Source organism: Osmerus eperlanus, chromosome 7 (genome assembly GCF_963692335.1).
Source record: "Osmerus eperlanus chromosome 7, fOsmEpe2.1, whole genome shotgun sequence".
NCBI lineage: Eukaryota > Metazoa > Chordata > Actinopteri > Osmeriformes > Osmeridae > Osmerus > Osmerus eperlanus.
This window is the reverse complement of record NC_085024.1, coordinates 1,941,231-1,962,194: the sequence shown is the minus strand read 5'-3', so window position 1 is coordinate 1,962,194 and position 20,964 is coordinate 1,941,231. Positions and strand designations below refer to the sequence as shown.

At 45.2% G+C, this 20,964-nt stretch overlaps 1 protein-coding gene across 1 annotated transcript in view; it reads left to right on the top strand.

Moving 5' to 3' along the window:
• The first annotated feature begins 361 nt into the window (after positions 1-361).
• Positions 362-20,964, top strand: part of LOC134024063 (uncharacterized) — a 54,565-nt gene continuing 33,962 nt past the window's right edge. Inside the window, exons 1-8 of the mRNA XM_062466465.1 lie at positions 362-1,007; positions 3,688-4,392; positions 9,287-9,988; positions 10,335-11,039; positions 15,824-16,528; positions 16,912-17,616; positions 17,965-18,669; positions 20,131-20,832. Coding sequence (XP_062322449.1) covers positions 851-1,007; positions 3,688-4,392; positions 9,287-9,988; positions 10,335-11,039; positions 15,824-16,528; positions 16,912-17,616; positions 17,965-18,669; positions 20,131-20,832 — 5,086 coding nt within the window. The 5' untranslated portion in view covers positions 362-850. The remainder of the gene's footprint in view (positions 1,008-3,687; positions 4,393-9,286; positions 9,989-10,334; positions 11,040-15,823; positions 16,529-16,911; positions 17,617-17,964; positions 18,670-20,130; positions 20,833-20,964) is intronic.

Genomic DNA, 20,964 nt, shown 5'->3' with positions numbered 1-20,964 from the left:
ACTGACGATGCAGAGACAAGTTATAGTATGAGAACATTATATTTAAATTATTGTTGAACAATATTTTGCAAATGTATTTCCAGCACATTGTAGAATGAATGGTGCTGTTATAAACAGAGAAAATGTCTACAACTGACATTATTACTGTGGTATAGATGCTTTCCTCAACACTACCTTTAAACTTAGACCATTGGGAACAACATAAATAAAATGCAATCTCTCTTTTACTCTCAAGGTTCTGTTTCCCAATCTCACTTTCTCTCTCATGCATCTTTTTCTCCCTATCTCTCTCTCTCTGACAGGTGACTCCCTCCATCTCTCAGAGCTGAGGATTGTGCTGCTGGGGGGGAGATATGAAGGGAAGAGTTCATCAGGAAACACCATCCTGGGCAGAGAGGAGTTTGATCTGAGGACAGCCACTCAGTGTGTGAAGAGACAGGGAGAAGTAGCAGGGAGGCAGGTCACTGTGGTTGACACTCCAGGATGGTTGAAGAATCTCCTTGTAGTTAACACTACTGAGCTCGTTAAACAGGAGACAGTACACAGTGTGTCTCTGTGTCCTCCAGGACCCCACACTCTCCTCCTGGTCATCAATCTGGGTGTGTCATTCCAAGAGGAACACAGAAGATCAGTAGAGGGACACCTGCAGCTTTTCAGTAAGATAGTCTGGAGTCACACTATAGTGCTGTTCACTGGTGGGGACTGTCTGGGAGACACAACCATTGAGCAGCACATTGAAAGAGAAGGGAAGGCCCTCCAGTGGCTTGTTGAGAAATGTGGGAACAGGTATCATGTCCTCAACAATAAGAACAGGGGTGATGACACTCAGGTCACTGAGCTGCTGGGCCAGATGGAGGAGATGGTGGCAGGAAACAGAGGAGGCCACTATGAGATGGACAGAGAGATCCTGAAGAAGATAGAGCAGAGAAGGAGGGCAGAGGAAGAGAGAGCACAACAGAGGCTGATGAAGGTGCAGAAACGGAGAGAGATTCTCAGATCACTAATGGGTGAGTTTATGTCAGTGTCCACCCTGTGGGAAATATTAATCTATCAAGCATTGCACAGTCAGTCGGTGAACAAGTTTAAGAAATCTTTATTGCTTGCAGCCGGCCCACAAGGGGATAAAAACATCACACGCCATTGTGCTACAAAGTGTGTCTGCTAGCATGTTGTGTCTGGTGTTATTAAGCTCAAATCAAATTTATTTGTATAGCCCTTTTTACACGCAAGCATGTCACAGAGGGCTTCACATACGCCCATAGAACTGCCCCTCAACCAACCTAAACCCTCAAGGAAGACAAGGAAAAACTCCCATAAAAACTCTCAACAGGAGAAAAAATGGAAGAAACCTTGGGAGGAGCAATTCAGAGAGGGATCCCCTCCTCCAGAGACGGTTGGTGAGAGAGAGGAGCAGAACACAGGCTAAACATAGTCATACAGTGTCGATGGGTTTTGAAACACCAAAATCCATTGTTCAACTTTATAGATGTAGGACAGGACCGGGAGACTCGCGACCAGGTCCAGCGCTGGCCGACCGACGACCAGGCAGGTGCTGACAACTCAAACCCCCCACACCACAAGGGATGTATGTGGGGGGGGACAGAGAGAGGAGAGCAGGGATTAGAGAATGCCAAGAGCAGCTAACAGTTACAGTCATAATAGAATGAGATTCCCACCGGTCAAGTGTGGACTGGTGCAGCAATTTAACAGAGCAAAAAAGGGGTATTTGATGCAGCCCCACACACCAAGACAGCGACAGCCCCCCTCGGTTGGAACATGAAATCTGTTCCAGGGGAAGAGAACTCTAAAATAAGTTATACTTATAGAATAAGGATGGAAACAACCCGTCCCCCGTTGCCTCCAACTAGTAACATACTTACCTTTAACAGTCGTAGAATTGACTAAACAATAACGTTTTTAACCTAATTTTAAATGTCGAAACAGTATCAGACTCCTTAATTGAGACAGGTAATTTGTTCCAGAGAAGAGGTGCTCTATATGAGAACGCCCTACCTCCAGCAGTTTTTTTCTTAATTTTGGGAACCACCAGATAGCCGGCATCTTGAGATCTAAGTGTCCTTGCGGGGCAATAGGGTGCAAGGAGACCGGAGAGGTACAGTGGTGCCAATCCATGCAGAGATTTGTAGGTTAGTAGTAGAACTTTGAAGTCAGCTCTGGCTTGGATAGGGAGCCAGTGTAGAGAGACAAGAGTAGATGTTATGTGATCAAACTTTCTTGTTCTGGTCAATAGTCTAGCAGCAGCATTTTGCACCCGCTGTAAATTTTTTAGGTGGGTAATTGGGAGGCCAGAGAACAACACATTGCAATAGTCCAATCGGGACGTAACAAATGCATGTATTAGTTTTTCAGCATCATCCTTTGAGAGAATTTTTTTTATTTTGGCAATATTACGTAGATGGAAAAATGCAGTTCTGGTAATTTGCTTAATATGGTACTCAAACGAAAGGTCTGGGTCCATTGTGACTCCTAAATTTTTTACCAGCTGGCTTTGAGAGATTTTGACGCCGTCTAGGTCTAAGGTCAGATTGGAAAATTTATTTCTATATTTTTTAGGACCGAAAATTTGAACCTCGGTTTTATCCAAATTTAGAAGAAGGAAATTTGCAGTCATCCAAGCTCTCAACCGAGAAACACATTTTTCCATAGCATGTGGAAATTCTCCAGACTATATAGACATATATAGCTAAGTATAATCTGCATAACAGTGAAAACTTACCCCAGAGCTTCTAATTATGTTTCCTAAAGGCAGCATATAGAGTGAAAATAACAGAGGGCCTAGAACTGAACCCTGTGGTACTCCGTATTTTACAGTGGAGCTCCTGGATGAGCAGCCATCATAGTGGACATATTGTGATCTATCAGATAGATACGATTTAAACCACTGAAGTGACGTACCAGAAATCCCAACATAGTTCTCCATACGTTCCAAGAGAATCTCATGATCCACCGTGTCAAAAGCTGCACTTAGGTCTACAAGAACCAGGACAGAGATAGAACCCGCGTCAGAGGCTAACAGTAGATCATTGACTACCTTGGCTAATGCAGTTTCAGTGCTGTGGTGGAGACGAAATCCAGACTGGAGAGGTTCATAAAGCTGATTTGAGGAGAGGTGCTCAGTGAGCTGTTGTGCCACAAGCTATGTAACATGCAGTATGCTGGATATTTAGGAACTGGTTATAGTATGAGAAAACATCAGTTCAATAATGGGTGAGCAATATTGTACATAATGTGTATCCAGTAAATTGTATTTTTTAGGATACATTCATGTAAACAGAAATCATGTGTGCAAGTTACATTATTACCATGTGGTGTAGACGCCTCACTCAACATAACCTTTAAACCAGGGGTGTCAAACCCTGGTCCTCGAGGGCCGCTGTCCTGCATGTTTTAGATGTTTCCCTCATCCAGCTCACCTGATTCGAATGAATGGTCGTTATAACAATCGATTTAATTGAATCAGGTGAGCTGGATAAAGGAAACATCTAAAACATGCAGGACATTGGCCCTCGAGGACCAGGGTTTGACACCCCTGCTTTAAACTTAGATTATTGTGAATTTACAATGAAAATGCAATCGCTTTTATTCTCAACTTTCTGTTTCTCAATCTCACTTTCTCTCTAATGCATCTATCTTTTCTCCCTATCTTTATCTGTCTCTCTCTGACAGGTGATTCCCCCCATCTCTCAGAGCTGAGGATTGTGCTGCTGGGGGGGAAACGTGAAGGGAAGAGTTCATCAGGAAACACCATCCTGGGCAGAGAGGAGTTTGACCTGAGGACAGCTGCTCAGTGTGTGAAGAGACAGGGAGAAGTAGCAGGGAGGCAGGTCACTGTGGTCGAGACTCTAGGATGGTGGAAGAATTTCCCTTTAGAGCAGACTGCTGAGCTGGTTAAACAGGATATAGTACACAGTGTGTCTCTGTGTCCTCCAGGACCCCACACTGTCCTCCTGGTCATACGACTGGGTGTCTCATTCACAGAGGAAGAGAGAAGATCAGTAGAGGGACACATGCAGCTTCTCAGAGAGAGAGTCTGGAGTCACACTATAGTGCTGTTCACTCGTGGGGACCGTCTGGGAGACACAACCATTGAGCAGCACATTGAGAGAGAAGGGAAGGCCCTCCAGTGGCTTGTTGAGAAATGTAGGAACAGGTATCATGTCCTCAACAATGAGAACAGGGGTGATGACACTCAGGTCACTGAGCTGCTGGACAAGATTGAGGAGATGGTGGCAGGAAACAGAGGAGGCCACTATGAGATGGACAGAGAGATCCTGGAGAAGATACAGGAGAGAAGGAGGGTAGAGGAAGAGAGAGCACAACAGAGGCTGATGAAGGTGCAGGAACAAAGAGAGACTCTCAGATCACTAAAGGGTGAGTTTATTTCAGTGTCCACCCAGAGTCCTTGTGTTATTAAGCTATGTAACATGCAGTATGCTGGATATTTAGGGACTGGTTATAGCATGAGAAAACATCAGTTTTATAATGGTTGAACAATATTGTACATAATGTGTATCCATCCATCCATCACCAACCGCTTATCCGGAGTCATAAGGGGGCAGCAGCTCCAGCAGGGGGCCCCAAACGTCCTTATCTCAAGCTACATTGACCTTTTCTGACTGGGGGACCCCAAGGCGTTCCCAGGCCAGTGTGGAGATATCATCTCTCCACCTATTCCTGGGTCTTTCCCGAGGCCTCCTTCCAGCTGGATGTGCCTGGAACACCTCCCTAGGGAGGCGCCCAGGAGGCATCCTTACTAGGTGCCCAAACCACCTCAACTGGCTCCTTTCAACGCAAAGGAACAGCGCCTCTACTCTGAGCTCCTCACAGATGACTGAGCTCCTCACCCTATCTCTAAGGGAGACGCCAGCCATCCTCCTGAGGAAAACCATTTAGGCTGCTTGTACTCGCGACCTCGTTTTTTTGGTCATGACACAACCTTCATGACCATAGGTGAGGGTAGGAAGGAAAATTGACCGGTAGATTGAGAGCTTTTCCTTCCGGCTCAGGGCTCAACATTAACATTTTTTGGCACTGGCCCCACCGGGCCAGTGGGTTTGAAACTTACTGGCCCCAAGACAATTTTTACTGGCCCCCCCTCCAAAAGTTGTAATTTATCATTGTTACAACAAAACCAAAGACTTATAAGTTGTGTTATTCTGTTAACATGTTTAACCATTTATTAAACACATCCTGGATATAAAAAGAACAAAAATGAAATCACATTTCTAGTGATAAAAAATAAAAAGGTAATAGTCAGCAAAACAATTGACTTTTAACCTCAAACGTGATGTGCTCTCTTCCCTGCTGACAGCCATCTCTCTGCACAACTGAAACCTCTGGTCCCTCAATGTTAATATATAAAAGCTTCCATAGCATTTCATCAGTATGATACTAAGTACCCAAGTCGACACCATTCTTCTGCTGCAGTTCAATAGCCTGGGGGAACGAGGCGAACGGCTAGTCCGTCTTAATTACGTGATATGCCGTTGTTATAAATCGTGCAATAACACGATGGGCATCTACATTTAAATTCCTGACCAGCATAGTCAACGGCCTGGAAGATGGATTGTCAACCATCCGCTTAGCTGTCACGCAAACCAGGTGCTGTCTGCTACTGCTAGCATGGCTGGTCAGGTATTGTTTTCGAAAATTGTCGGTGCCTCTGTAAAATGTAAAAATATCCACTTTTGTCTGCTTTAGACGGGAACATACGACAAACGACACAGTGCATCTTCGTTCCATAAAAAAGTTGCTTCCGTTTGAGCTCGTAGCTCTACTTTGCTGCCATCTTCACTCTCGCGCCAGTTGTTAAATGTATCGAGATTAGAGAATTACAATTTGACAACCACTCGTCACTCCTCAACTCTTGATTTGCCAACTGTGCGCCCCACGAGCTGCAAAGTTATTTATGCATTTAGCAGATAGCAAAACATATGAAGGATGTTAACTTTTACAATGCAATTTTTTTTTTCAATCAATAATTTGCAGTGGCCCGATCGGGCCAGTGAGTTGCTAGTTTAACTGTCCCGACGTTACTTTTTACTTGGCCATCGTTATTGTCGAGCCCTGCGGCTCAACGGTGCGATAAAGCGAATGCAATACCGCCCCCGCTACCTCGATTCTCCGGCCAACCTCTCGCTCCATTCTCCCCTCACTCACAAACAAGACCCAGAGTCAAATTAACTCCTTCACTTGGGGTAAGTACTCATTCCCTACCGGGAGTGAGCACTCCATCGGTTTCCTGCTGAGAACCGTGGCCTCAAATTTAGGTGCTGATCCTCATCCCAGCCGCTTCACACTCGACTGCAAAACGATCCAGTGAGTGCTGAAGGTCACGAATGACAGGAAGACCACATCATCTGCAAAAAGCAGCGATGAAATCCTTCAGTGTAGGGTGCTCTGGTACCATGTACACTTATGAGCATCCTTATGTCTTAACATGGTGTTTGTTATAGATAAAACATGACTAGCACAGAAATCAGAATTCGGTTTATTCGCCATGTATGTTATACAAACACGGAATTTACTGTGGCAGGGAGGTGCAAAACACTAAACATATACAGATCTTAAATTAAGTAAAAGTGCAAAAGTTTAACTATTTCTAAGAACTAAACAATCTAAGAATACAACAATTTAAATATAAAATAAAATATATATAAAAATAAGAATAATGAGCAGCGTGAATGGTCAACATTGGATACTGAGATAAAGTGGCTTATGCATACTGAATTGCCATTAGATGGACTTATAATAGTTAAATAAGTGAATGAATGTCAATGGGAGTCCTTGGCCTTGTTGAAGAGGCCAGTAGCAGATGGAAAGAAAATGTTCTTATGGCGTGAGGTTTTGGTCCTGATGGACCGCAGCCTTCTGCCAGAGGGGAGTAGCTGGAACAGGGAGTGACCAGGGTGGGAGGGGTTGGCCACAATCTTCCTCGCACGCCTCAGGGTCCTCGAGGTGTGCAGGTCCTCGAGGGTAGGCAGATTGCAGCCGATCACCTTCTCAGCAGTGCGGATGATACGCTGCAGTCTGCTCTTGTCCTTGGCAGTGGCAGCAGCGTACCAGACGGTGATGGAAGAGGTGAGGATGGACTCAATGATGGTTGTGTAGAAGTGCACCATCATTGTCTTTGGCAGGTTGAATTTCTTCAGCTGCCGTAGGAAGTACATCCTCTGTTGTGCTTTTTTGGTGAGGGAGCTAATGTTCAGTTCCCACTTGAGGTCCTGGGAGAGGATGGTGCCCAGGAAGCGGAAGGACTCCACAGTGTTGACTGGGGAGTCACACAGGGTGATGGGGGTGAGTGGGGCTGTATTCTTCCTGAAGTCCACAACCATCTCCACTGTCTTAAGAGCATTGAGCTCCATGTTGTTCTGGCTACACCAGGTCACCAGGTTGTCAGCTTCCCACCTATAGTCAGACTCATCCCCGTCAGAGATGAGCCCAATGAGGGTGGTGTCGTCCGCAAACTTCAGAAGTTTGACAGACGGATGACTGGAGGTGCAGCTGTTGGTGTACAGGGAGAAGAGCAAAGGGGAAAGGACGCAACCCTGAGGAGATCCGGTGCTGATGGACCGGGAGTCAGAGGCTTGTGTTCCCAGCTTAACGCACTGCTTCCTGTCAGACAGGAAGTCTGTGATCCACCTGCAGGTGGAGTCGGGCACGTTCAGCTGGGAGAGCTTGTCCTGAAGCAGGGCAGGGATGATGGTGTTGAAGGCAGAGCTGAAGTCCACAAACAGGATCCTGGCATAGGATGCCAGGATCCAACAAAAAAACATCCACTCGGGTTCAGATCGGGGCGACCGTTACTCCCAATCATGCCTCTCCAGGTGTCCCTGTCATTTCCCATGTGTGCGTTGAAGTCTCCCAGCAGCACTATGGAATCCCCTACTGGGGCCCTATACAGGACTCCATTCAGGGTCTCCAAAAAGGCAGAATACTTCGAACTGCTGTTAGGGGCATATGTACAGACAACAGTCAGAGGTTTCTGCCCCACAACCCGTAGGCGTTGGGTAAACTCGTCCACCGGGGTAAACTCCAGCATAGCGGCGCTCAGCCGGTGGCTTGTGGGTATCCCCACACCCGCCCGTCGCCTCACACCCTGGTCAATTCCAGAGAAGAATAACATCCCTCCCCTATCAAGGAGTAAGGATCCAGAGCCACAACTGTGCGTAGAGGTAAGCCCTACCAGATCCAACTGGTAGCGCTCCACCTCCCACACCAGTTACGGCTCTTTCCCCCCCAGCGAGCTGACGTTCCACGTCCCCAGAGCAAGCCTTGCCGCCCAGGTTTGGTCCATCGCAACCTCTGGCCTTCACTGCCACCCATGTGGCAGCGCACCCTACTCCCACGGTTTCTCCCATGGGTGGTGGGCCCAACGGTGTATTTAGTAAAATGTATTTTTTTTATACATTCATGTAAACAGAGAACATGTCTGCAACTTACATTATTACCAGGTGGTGTCCACACTTCACTCAACACAACCTTTAAACTCAGATCATTGTGAACTTACAAAGAAAATGCAATATTTTTCACTTTTTCTGTTTCTCAATCTCATTTTCTCTCTCGTGCATCCATCCATATTTTCTTCTTTCTTACGATCTGTCTTCTATGGGAAAGGATGTAACATTAATTGAGCTTCCCGAACAGGTGACTAACAGGAAAACCGAGACACCGGGGTACATATGAAAGGTTTGTTTGTTTCTTAACACAAATAGACGACGCAGGGAACAAGAGAACCATGAACCATGCCAAAGAATCAAACAAGAAAAAAACCTCCAGACTATCCTGCCTACCCAAACTAATGCCTCTCTAGTCAAAAGTACATTGGGTTGCGCCCGTTCCTTACCTAATGATGTTAACAGGTACGTGATGGGGATGTAGGCCCATGGGCAGCTAACCTGTCCCCTTGTCCCTGCCGTAGAAACATAAGAATATCCAAACGTAAAACACTATACTGCGTAGGTTTACGGATAGGTAAAAAAAACTGGTAACACCAAACAGGTACATCACAACACTCAGGAACAGAAAATCTCTGCTCACGCCCTGCTCTGGCTCTCGAACGAAGGACAGGTGAGACTTTGAACAGGCAGTATGGTGATTTGCAGCAGATGGCGATTCGGATGATGGATAACGGGCCAAAGGCGGACGAACAAACTACATGGGTGGTCGAGAGAGAGGGGAAAACACAGAGGGACAAAACACAGCAAGACAGAACACACATGCAAACAGGGCGAGAGACGTAAAACTCTCTCTCTCTCTCTGACAGGTGACTCCCTCCATCTCTCAGAGCTGAGGGTTGTGCTGCTGGGGGGAAGACGTGCTGGGAAGAGTTCATCAGGAAACACCATCCTGGGCAGAGAGGAGTTTGACAGGACAGCTGCTCAGTGTGTGAAGAGACAAGAAGAAATAGCAGGGAGGCAGGTCATTGTGGTCGACACTCCAGGATGGTGGAGTAATCTCCCTGTAGAGGACACTACTGAGCTGGTTAAACAGGAGATAGTACACAGTGTGTCTCTGTGTCCTCCAGGACCCCACACTCTCCTCCTGGTCATAACGCTGGATGTCCCGTTCACAGGGGTAGAGAGAAGATCAGTCGAGGGACACATGCAGCTTTTCAGTGAGAGAGTCTGGAGTCACACTATAGTGCTGTTCACTGGTGGGGACTGTCTGGGAGACGCAACCATTGAGCAGCACATTGAGAGAGAAGGGAAGGCCATCCAGTGGCTTGTTGAGAAATGTGGGAACAGGTATCATGTCCTCAACAATAAGAACAGGGGTGATGACACTCAGGTCACTGAGCTGCTGGACAAGGTGGAGGAGATGGTGGCAAGAAACAGAGGAGGCCACTATGAGATGGACAGAGAGATCCTGGAGAAGATAGAGGAGAGAAGGAGGGCAGAGGAAGAGAGAGCACAACAGAGGCTGATGAAGGTGCAAAAACAACGAGAGACTCTCAGGTCACTAATGGGTGAGTTTATTTCAGTGTCCACCCAGAGTCCTGGTGTTATTAAGCTATGTAACATGCAGTATGCTGGATATTTAGGGACTGGTTATAGTATGAGAAAACATCAGTTCAATAATGGTTGAGCAATTTTGTACATTTTGGATACATTCATGTGAACAGAGATCATGTCTGCAACGTACATTATTATCATGTGGTGTAGACACTTCACTCAACATAACCTTTAAACTTAGATCATTGTGAACTTACAAAGAAAATGCAATCTCTTTCACTCTCAACTTTCTGTTTCCCAATCTCCCTTTCTCTCTCATGCATCTTTTTCTCCCGATCTTTATCTCTCTCCCTCTGACAGGTGACTCCCTCCATCTCTCAGAGCTGAGGATTGTGCTGCTGGGGGTGAGAGTTGCAGGGAAGAGTTTGTCAGGAAACACCATCCTGGGCAGAGAGGAGTTTGACCTGAGGACAGCTGCTCAGTGTGTAAAGAGACAGGGAGAAGTAGCAGGGAGGCAGGTAACTGTGGTCGACACTCCAGGATGGCGGAGGGATTTCCCTGTAGAGGACACTACTGATCTGGTTAAACAGGAGATAGTACACAGTGTGTCTCTGTGTCCTCCAGGACCCCACACTCTCCTCCTGGTCATACGGCAGGATGTCTCATTCACAGAGAAACACAGAAGATCAGTCGAGGGACACATGCAGCTTCTCAGTGATAGAGTCTGGAGTCACACTATAGTGCTGTTCACTCGTGGGGACCGTCTGGGAGACACAACCATTGAGCAGCACATTGAAAGAGAAGGGAAGGCCCTCCAGTGGCTTGTTGAGAAATGTAGGAACAGGTATCATGTCCTAAACAATAAGAACAGGGCTGATGACACTCAGATCACTGAACTGCTGGACAAGGTGGAGGAGATGGTGGCAGGAAACAGAGGAGGCCTCTATGAGATGGACAAAGAGGTCCTGGAGAAGATGGAGGAGAGGAGGAGGGCAAAGGAAGAGAGAGCACAACAGCGGCTGATGAAGGTGCAGAAACAGAGAGAGACTCTCAGATCACTAATGGGTGAGTTTATTTCAGTGTCCTGGTGTTATTAAACTATGTAACATGCAGTTTACTGACTATGCAGTAGGGGTGGAACGGTACATGTATTCGTATTGAACCGAAACGGTACGGGCGTCACGATTCGGTGCATGAAATTACACGGAGAATACACAGTATAAAAATAAATAAAAGTTGCTGCAAATTAAGTAATGTAATGCGGAACTACTGTTAGATACTCGTGTTCTTTAGGGACACCTAATCTGTTGCCCCGCTTAAGGACAAGTATGGCGAGTGGTGGCGACCCACGAAAGATAGAGGACCCTCCGGCCTCTTTAAGATCGGAAGATTGGGAAAACTTTCCCATTCAGTTACAGTAGTACAGGCGAGAGAGTGGTGGATAAGACAAGCACTGTGTGTCGGCGTTGTTCAGCAGTTGTGTGGGGTGAGTGGAAATAGGCTACATCTAACATGCTAACGCATATAACACATCTGGCGTGTGTTAAATGACAAAAAATATCCAACGCCATCACCCAGGTGTGCCAATCACTGTAACGAGACAAAAAAAACTGTCTAACTTCTCCCTACAGTGCTCAACCAGCCTTTATATACACATACAAATAGGGCCAAAAAAATCTTAAATCTGTCATCTTCATCTTCTTGTGTTGGGTCCCAACACAAGCTCTTCTCCTGTCTGGCCCCCCAATGGTGGAATCAACTCCCCACCTCCGTCAGGGACACTGACTGTCTCCCCACCTTCAAGAAAAGGCTCAAGACGCACTTGTTCCGGGATTACAACGGCACTTAGGAATGCTTGGCTGGACCTGATGTTAGTTTCCTCCAGGATCACAATGACTCGTATTGAGAGACTTGTTGATCTTGTTGGTTAGTTGTAACGGTTTCAAATTCTTGTACTCGCACTGAAATATTTTTACTGTTGATTGTTTTTTTCTACAGGTACACTCTTGCACACTTGTGGGGAGTTTCAAGTTGTTCAATTGTAACTTGTTTAACTGCATGCTCTTATGGTTCTTCCCTTTGGCACTTATTTGGTTTTCCACAATGTATGCTTCATGTTTTGGCTGCTCGCAATGTTTGGGGCTATCTCGTTGTTATGATCAGTGACCTACGCTCTTTTGTAAAGCTCTCTCTTGGAAGTCGCTTTGGATAAAAGCGTCTGCTAAATGCATAAATGTAAATCTTCAAAGCGCCCGTATTCACTTGTAGAGGAACCTGGTTTGTTTTGCTTTTCCCTCCGTTGTACCCAAGGGCGTAGGTTTGGTCTCAGCTTTGGTAGGGACACTGAACCCCCCCCCCCCCCCCACCAAATATATATATATATATATGTAGGTAATTGGTTTAGGTTTTATGGAGCTGTACTAGGCCTACATCATACTGGACTTCTGAGCAATGAAATAATGAGTTATATTTGGGCATCCCAATTTATAACACCTTTTTAATACCTAAAAAGTATAAGTGTGAATGATAACATTCATGGGTAACATTGTCTAAACATCCCTTAAACTGATAATTCTGTATATTTTATATAAAAATGCATATTTATTATTTATCAATATTGCATAGATTTAAATGCATACATTTGTTGCTGCTCATTTATAACTCAAAATACTAAGAGTGTAGTGTAGAATGAAACGGTTGCCATCTAATTTCCCCTGCAAGAGGGAATGATGATCGGCTATATAGCAGCCTCAGTTGAAAAGTTGCATCAAAACGAAGAAATTGTGCAATCCGTTGTAAAAATGGTCATAACCTCTATGACTTAAACGTCCTTTAAGTTTTTCCCTTCCAGTGATATTTTCAAGCATTTAGCCTGCTCATTTTGCATTCATTCATGAATAAAGGACCTTTGAAACAAGCTGAACCCCCTTTGACACACGCTTATTCTAGCAACGTTGTCACCGGCAGTATTTCGGATGGAATCGTATGGAGAGAGATGTCTCAAAATTATTCGTAAATGCAAGTACCATGATCCACAAATGTTCCACGATTTACAAATGTGTTTTGCGATCCACAAAAACTAAATTCTTAATCCTGATTTGTAAGTTGGCATTTACATAAATGTATATTCGTAAATATTTCGTTTGCAATTTCTTAAAATAGTTAACATTCTGCAGTTGAAGTGTTAAATTTGCATTTGTGGATCGCCAAATATACGCGTTCAATCCTTCTTCCAATGACGTAATTTTGAGACATTATTTTCGGTCTTTTGCGATCCACACACAAATAGCTCTTGAAACACGCACGTAGGCCCCCCTCCCCTTTTGACAGTGACATCGAAAAAACAATGGAGACTTTTGATTTAAATAAGGAGCGTGCCGAAAATGTTCTGTCTGTTTGTTAAAGATCCTGTAAAGTGGAATTGAAAACGAGTTTTAAGTTCACCACACCACAGAAGAATGTGTTATTAACTACCCATCCAAATTCGAATGAAAAAAAAACAGACAAGTATGTTAAAGACCCTGTAAAGCAAATTCCATGATTTGCTTCTCAGTACATTATATACGTGTGAAATGAGTTCCTGAAAGCATGTGCAAAGCGCGAAAACTTTGTTGCACTGAAGTTAGACAGTAGAACAGTTTCTCTTCCGTTTTAAGATCAGGTTTTAATGGGCGGAGCCAAAAAATTACCTATCTACATCATTTTGACCCATCTACGTCAGATCACTGAATGGTTCCTCCTGCTGTACTACTATTTCAAAGCCTAATTTAACATACTTGTCTATGTTTTTTTTCATTCGAATTTGGATGGGTAGTTAATAACACATTCTTCTGTGGTGTGGTGAAATTGAAACTCGTTTTCAATTCCACTTTCCAGGATCTTTACATTAGGCTTTGAAATAGTGAGAAAATCAGCACTCTTCTCTGCTTAAGACTGGGAGGGCGTGTCGCCTGAAGGAGCTGAAGCTCCGCCCCTCGCTGCCTACCTACGACCCAGATAATGGACTACGTGAAGCCGAACAAAACAGTCTAGAATTAGAATGTATTTGTTCAATGAGTGAAACATACAGATGCATATAAATTAATTGTTCCCCTGAGCTGTAACACAGGAGTAAAAATGGACACCAGAGACAGCAGACAGTGAGCTCTCAAACTACTTCTAGCACATTAGCTACCATTTCACCGAAATACCAAAAGTTAGCGGTTTGCACTAACTCATAGCAGAGATACCTCTAGAAAAGTTATCTAGTATAATTATAACAAGCACACAGAACTGAGTGATGAACTGCTGGCGGCGGTGGATGGTCCAGGTGCGACCGGAGGAGGAACGGCCGGGAGGGCGATGCTCGGTACGGCTCCGCGCTGCAAGAGAAGCCGTGTGTCCCTAAACCCCGTCTGTCTCTGGTCCATGTTAAAACTATCCGCCAAATGGTCACTGCAGAGGCGGCTGTTGGAGTTTATCCGAAGCTCTCCATCAGCGTGGCTCTTCACAAAATCTATCCACCTATTTTTCCTTTCCTCATCAATAGGGAAATTAAATAGCGTTGCAGCTGAAGTTCTTGCATCCAGGGAAGATGCAGTTGCGGGTGGTGGGAGACATCCTGAAGCTAGCTAGCTAGCTGATGTAGGCTACAATAACAGTACAGCAGGAGGAACCATTCAGTGATCTGACGTAGATGGGTCAAAATGACGATCTTGTGATGATCGAATGATGACGAATGATGATCTTAAAATGGAAGAGAAACTGTTCTACGGTTTAACTCCACATTTCAGTGCAACAAAGTTTTCGCGCTTTGCACATGCTTTCAGGAATTCATTTCACACGTATATAATATAGAAGCAAATCATGAATTTGCTTTACAGGATCTTTAAACAGCAGTGGAATAGTTTTTCTTACCAGTGTCTCGCGTACAGCGTTGCAGTGAGGTACACTGCTTTAAAACCACAGGTAATGATCATTTCACCAACAAATCGTTTACTTGTAATCTAATGTCATAATAAATCCTAAAACAAACATTTATGTGTGAGGAATGTTTATTTTTACGATTGAAAACAGATGTATCAAAGACCGCTGTCATATGTGTCGGGCAACAGAGGCTAATGTCATGACGCTAACGCCTCAGTGAAATAGCAAACTACTGTTTCCGAAAGTAGATGTACTTGCTCAATAATATCAGCGTATAACATATTGTACTTTACATTTATCGCCCTGCCCTCTTTCTGCAGCTGTCTTGCTGTTTTAGGTAGTTAGCAGTTATCTCCCAGAAGTTAACGAGCTGCTATGCTAATGTTCTGCTACAGGTAGTCACGCGTACGTTAGTGACGCGTTAGTGACTGTGGCTAGCTAGTTAGGAAATGTTAGCTTCACTTTTCGCCACAAAAAAAGTAATTTAAGCCTAAACCGTGCAACGGAAACTCAATTCCTATACAAGCAATCGCTACCAAGACGAACATTTTGACACAGACGTTGTCTATGTAGTACAAATATTGAGGGAGTCTAGGGGTGGGAAAATAATAATAAATAGATTACAAAGGTTGCGTCCTTGCCAAAGTCAAGCACACACAATTGTATGTCAATTATTGTTGATATTGTGAACATGTATTTCCAATACATTGTAGAATAAATGGTGCTGTTATAAAAAGAGAACATTTCTACAACTCACATTATTACTGGGGTATAGACGTTTTCCTTAACACAACCTTTAAACTCAGAATATTGAGAACTTCATATATAAAATGCAATCTCTCTTTCACTCTCCACTTTCTGTTTCTCTGTCATTTTCTCTTATTCTTCCATCGTTTCCTCTCTCTCTCTCTCCCTCTCTCTCTCTCTCTCTCTCTCTCTGACAGGTGACTCCTTCCATCTCTCAGAGCTGAGGATTGTGCTGCTGGGGGGGAGAGGTGAAGGGAAGAGTTCATCAGAAAACACCATCCTGGGCAGAGAGGAGTTTGACTTAAGGACAGCTGCTCAGTGTGTGAAGAGACAGGGAGAAGTAGCAGGGAGGCAGGTCACTGTGGTCGACACTCCAGGATGGTGGAGGAATCTGCCTGTAGAGAGGACTACTGAGCTGGTTAAACAGGAAATAGTACGCAGTGTGTCTCTGTGTCCTCCAGGACCCCACACTCTCCTTCTTGTCATATGGCTGGATGTCTCATTCACAGAGGAAGAGAGAAGATCAGTAGAGGAACACCTGCAGCTTCTCAGTAAGAGAGTCTGGAGTCACACTATAGTGCTGTTCACCTATGGTGACTGTCTGGGAGACACAACCATTGAGCAGCACATTGAGAGAGAAGGGAAGGCCCTCCAGTGGCTTGTTGAGAAATGTGGGAACAGGTATCATGTCCTCAACAATAAGAACAGGGCTGATGACACTCAGGTCACTGAGCTGCTGGACAAGGTGGAAGAGATGGTGGCAGGAAACAGAGGAGGCCACTATGAGATGGACAGAGAGATCCTGGACAAGATACAGGAGAGAAGGAGGGCAGAGGAAGAGAGAGCACAACAGAGGCTGATGAAGGTGCAGAAACAGAGAGAGACTCTCAGATCACTAATGGGTGAGTTTATTTCAGTGTCCACCCCGAGTCCTGGTGTTATTAAGCTATGTAACTGCAGTATTCTGGATATTGAGGGACTGGATTTATTATGAGAAAATGTCAGTTCAGTATTGGTTGAGCAATATTGTACATAATGTGCATCCAATAAATTGTATTTTTTAGGATACATTCATGTGAACAGAGGACATGTCTGCAACGTACATTATTATCATGTGGTGTAGACACTTCACTCAACATAACCTTTAAACCCAGACCATTGTGAACTTACAAAATGCAATCTCTTTTACGCTCAACTTTCTGTTTTTCAATCTCAGTTTCTCTCTAATGCATGTTTTTCTCCCTATCTTTATCTCTCTCTCTCTCTCTCTCTCTCTCTCTGACAGGTGACTCCCCCCATCTCTCAGAGCTAAGGATTGTGCTGCTGGGGGGGAAACGTGAAGGGAAGAGTTCATCAGGAAATACCATCCTGGGCAGAGAGGAGTTTGACCCGAGGGCAGATGCTCAGTGTGTGAAGAGACAGGGAGAAGTAGCAGGGAGGCAGGTCACTGTGGTTGACACTCCAGGATGGTGGAGGAATCTCCGTGTAGAGAACACTACTGAGCAGGTTATACAGGAGATAGTACACAGTGTGTTTCTGTGTCCTCCAGGACCCCACACTCTCCTTCTTGTCATACGGCTGGGTGTCTCATTCACAGAGAAAGAGAGAAGATCAGTAGAGGGACATCTGAAGCTTCTCAGTGAGAGAGTCTGGAGTCACACTATAGTGCTGTTCACTCGTGGGGACTGTCTGGGAGACACAACCATTGAGCAGCACATTGAGACAGAAGGGAAGGCCCTCCAGTGGCTTGTTGAGAAATGTGGGAACAGGTATCATGTCCTCAACAATAAGAACAGGGGTGATGACACTCAGGTCACTGAGCTGCTGGACAAGATGGAGGAGATAGTGGCAGGAAACAGAGGAGGCCACTATGAGATGGACAGAAAGATCCTGGACAAGATAGAGGAGAGAAGGAGGGCAGAGGAAGAGAGAGCACAACAAAGGCTGATGAAGGTGCAGAAACAGAGAGAGACTCTCAGATCACTAATGGGTGAGTTTATTTCAGTGTCCACTCAGAGTCCTGGTGTTATTAAGCTATGTAACATGCAGTATGCTGGATATTTAGGGATTGGTTATAGTATGAGAAAACATCAGTTCAATAATGGTTGAGCAATACTGTGCAAAATGTGTATCCAGTACATTTAATTTTTTGGGGATATGTTCATGTGACCAGAGAACATGGCTGCAACTTACATTATTACCATGTGGTGTCAACATGTAACTCACCACAATCTTTAAAAACAGACCATTGTGAACTTCCTATATAAAATGCAATCTTTCTATCACTCTCCACTTAATTTCTCAATCTCACTTTCTCGTGCATCTCTCTCCCTGACAGGTGACTCCTTCCATCTCTCAGAGCTGAGGATTGTGCTGCTGGGGGAGAGATATGAAGGGAAGAGTTCATCAGGAAACACCATCCTGGGCAGAGAGGACTTTGACCTGAGGACAGCTGCTCAGTGTGTGAAGAGACAGGGAGAAGTAGCAGGGAGGCAGGTCATTGTGGTCGACACTCTGGGATGGTGTAAGAATGTCCGTGTAGAGGAGACTACTGAGTTGGTTAAACAGGAGATAGTACGCAGTGTGTCTCTGTGTCCTCCAGGACCCCACACTCTCCTCCTGGTCATACGGCTGGATGTCTTATTCAAAGAGGAATGCAGAAGATCAGTAGAGGGACACCTGCATCTTCTCAGTGAGAGAGTCTGGAGTCACACTATAGTGCTGTTCACCTGTCGGGACCGTCTGGGAGACACAACCATTGAGCAGCACATTGAGAGAGAAGGGAAGGCCCTCCAGTGGCTTGTTGAGAAATGCGGGAACAGGTATCATGTCCTCAACAATAATAACAGGGGTGATGACACTCAGGTCACTGAGCTGCTGGACAAGGTGGAGGAGATGGTGGCAGGAAACAGTGGAGGCCACTATGAGATAGACAGAGAGATCATGAAGAAGATAGTGGAGAGAAGGAGGGCAGAGGAAGAGAGAGCACAACAGAGGCTGATGAAGGTGCAGGAACAAAGAGAGACTCTCAGATCACTAATGGGTGAGTTTATTTCAGTGTCGACCCAGAGTCCTGGTGTTATTAAGCTATTTAACTGCAGTATTCTGGATATTTAGTACATTTCACAAGTTCAATAACACACCAGCAGTCGGGCTGGTAGCAGAGCCGAGCCTGGTGCGGCTGGTGGAGGCTGGTAGCAGAGCCAAGCCTGGGGTCCTGAGGGGACAAGAGTGTGATTACTGGGATGCACAGGAATGAATGAATGAATGATGATGTGAAGGGTGCATGCATAGTTACCAGGCATTGAACTCGGGGTGTGGCAGAGAGTCCTAATGGGTCACGGCCGAGCAGCAGCTCGAGCAGAACCCCCGGGAAGCCTGGATAGACGACAGGGAGAAGCAAAGAAGGGAAGGGCGAGAGGGTGACAACAACATAATAGCATAAGGACCAGAGGTACGGGAGAGACTTCATATAGAACTTGTAATTGAAAACGGAGAATTCGAGGTTCGGTCGTTAACCTAACTCCATAATGTGTATCCAGTAAAAAAAAAAAAGTAGGATACATTCATGCAAACAGAGATCATGTCTGCAACTTACATTATTACCATGTGGTGCTGACACTTCACTCAACACAACCTTTAAACTCACATCATTGTGAATTTACAAAGAAAATGCAATTTTCTCTTATTCACTCTCAACTTTCTGTTTCTCAATTTCCATCTAGTATGCTGGATATTTAGGGATTGGTTATAGTATGAGAAAACATCAGTTCAATAATGGTTGAGCAATACTGTGCAAAATGTGTATCCAGTACACACATTTTTTTTTTTGGATATGTTCATGTGACCAGAGAACATGGCTGCAACTTACATTATTACCAGTTGGTGTCAACATGTAACTCACCACAATCTTCAAAAACAGACCATTGTGAACTTCCTCTATAAAATGCAATCTCTCTATCACTCTCCACCAGGGTTGCCAACTTCCCCAAATGAGGGACACTTTCTTCCAGGTGCGCACGCCAACAGCTGACCAACAATAACAGAAATCCCAAGCTTTCATTAGCCATACCATAAACCTACTCATTTCAGTGTAATTTTGGTAAACCGCTAATAGCTGCTCGCGTGGATGTATTGTTCATAGTAATAGTCAAGACAATTATTACAAGTCTCTCATTTTGACACATGATAACGCTCACCTCACCAGTGGCCAGTTCACACACACTGTCACCAACAAGCAACAACCGTGTCCCATAGCAACGTTTGCGTGAGTTTTGGCGCGTTTACAGTAGCCTATTATTGTCCGGCGAGGCTGTGATTGGAATACGGGACTGGAGCTGTCCCTGATGGGACAAATCAAAATCACCCATTATTCGGGATGTCCCGGACAATTTGGAACGGTTGGCAACCCTACTCTCCACTTAATTTCTCAATCTCACTTTCTTGTGCATCTATCTCCCCCCCCCCCCCCCTCTCTCTCTCTCTCTCTCTCTCTCTCTGACAGGTGACTCCCTCCATCTCTCAGAGCTGAGGATTGTGCTGCTGGGGGGGAGAGTTTCAGGGAAAAGTTCATCAGGAAACACCATCCTGGGCAGAGAGGAGTTTGACCTGAGGACAGCTGCTCAGTGTGTGAAGAGACAGGGAGAAGTAGCTGGGAGGCAGGTCACTGTGGTCGACTCTCTAGGATGGTGGAGGAATCTTCCAGTAGAGAGGACTACTGAGCTGGTTAAACAGGAGATAGTACACAGTGTGTCTCTGTGTCCTCCAGGACCCCACACTATCCTCCTGGTCATACCGCTGGATGTCTCATTCACAAAGGAGCACAGAAGATCAGTAGAGGGACACCTGCAGCTTCTCAGAGAGAGAGTCTGGAGTCACACTATAGTGCTGTTCACTCATGGGGACCGTCTGGGAGACACAACCATTGAGCAGCACATTGAGACAGAAGGGAAGGCCCTCCAGTGGCTTGTTGAGAAATGTGGGAACAGGTATCATGTCCTCAACAAAATGAACAGGGGTGATGACACTCAGGTCACTGAGCTGCTGGACAAGATGGAGGAGATAGTGGCAGGAAACAGAGGAGGCCACTATGAGATGGACAGAGAGATCCTGGAGAAGATACAAATATGGAGAACCACAAAAGAAACACGTGTGAAACAGAGGGAGGCTAAGGTGAAGAAGCGGAGAGAGATCCTCAGATCATTCAGTAAGTTATCTCTGCTACCTATGCAATGTGTTCATTGGTACATGACGAGACAGTGTTCAGTGTTCTCCAGACCTGAATTCAGGGACGGTGTGAAAGTATTTCACTATGTCTGCAACAGTTAGTCCTACAACC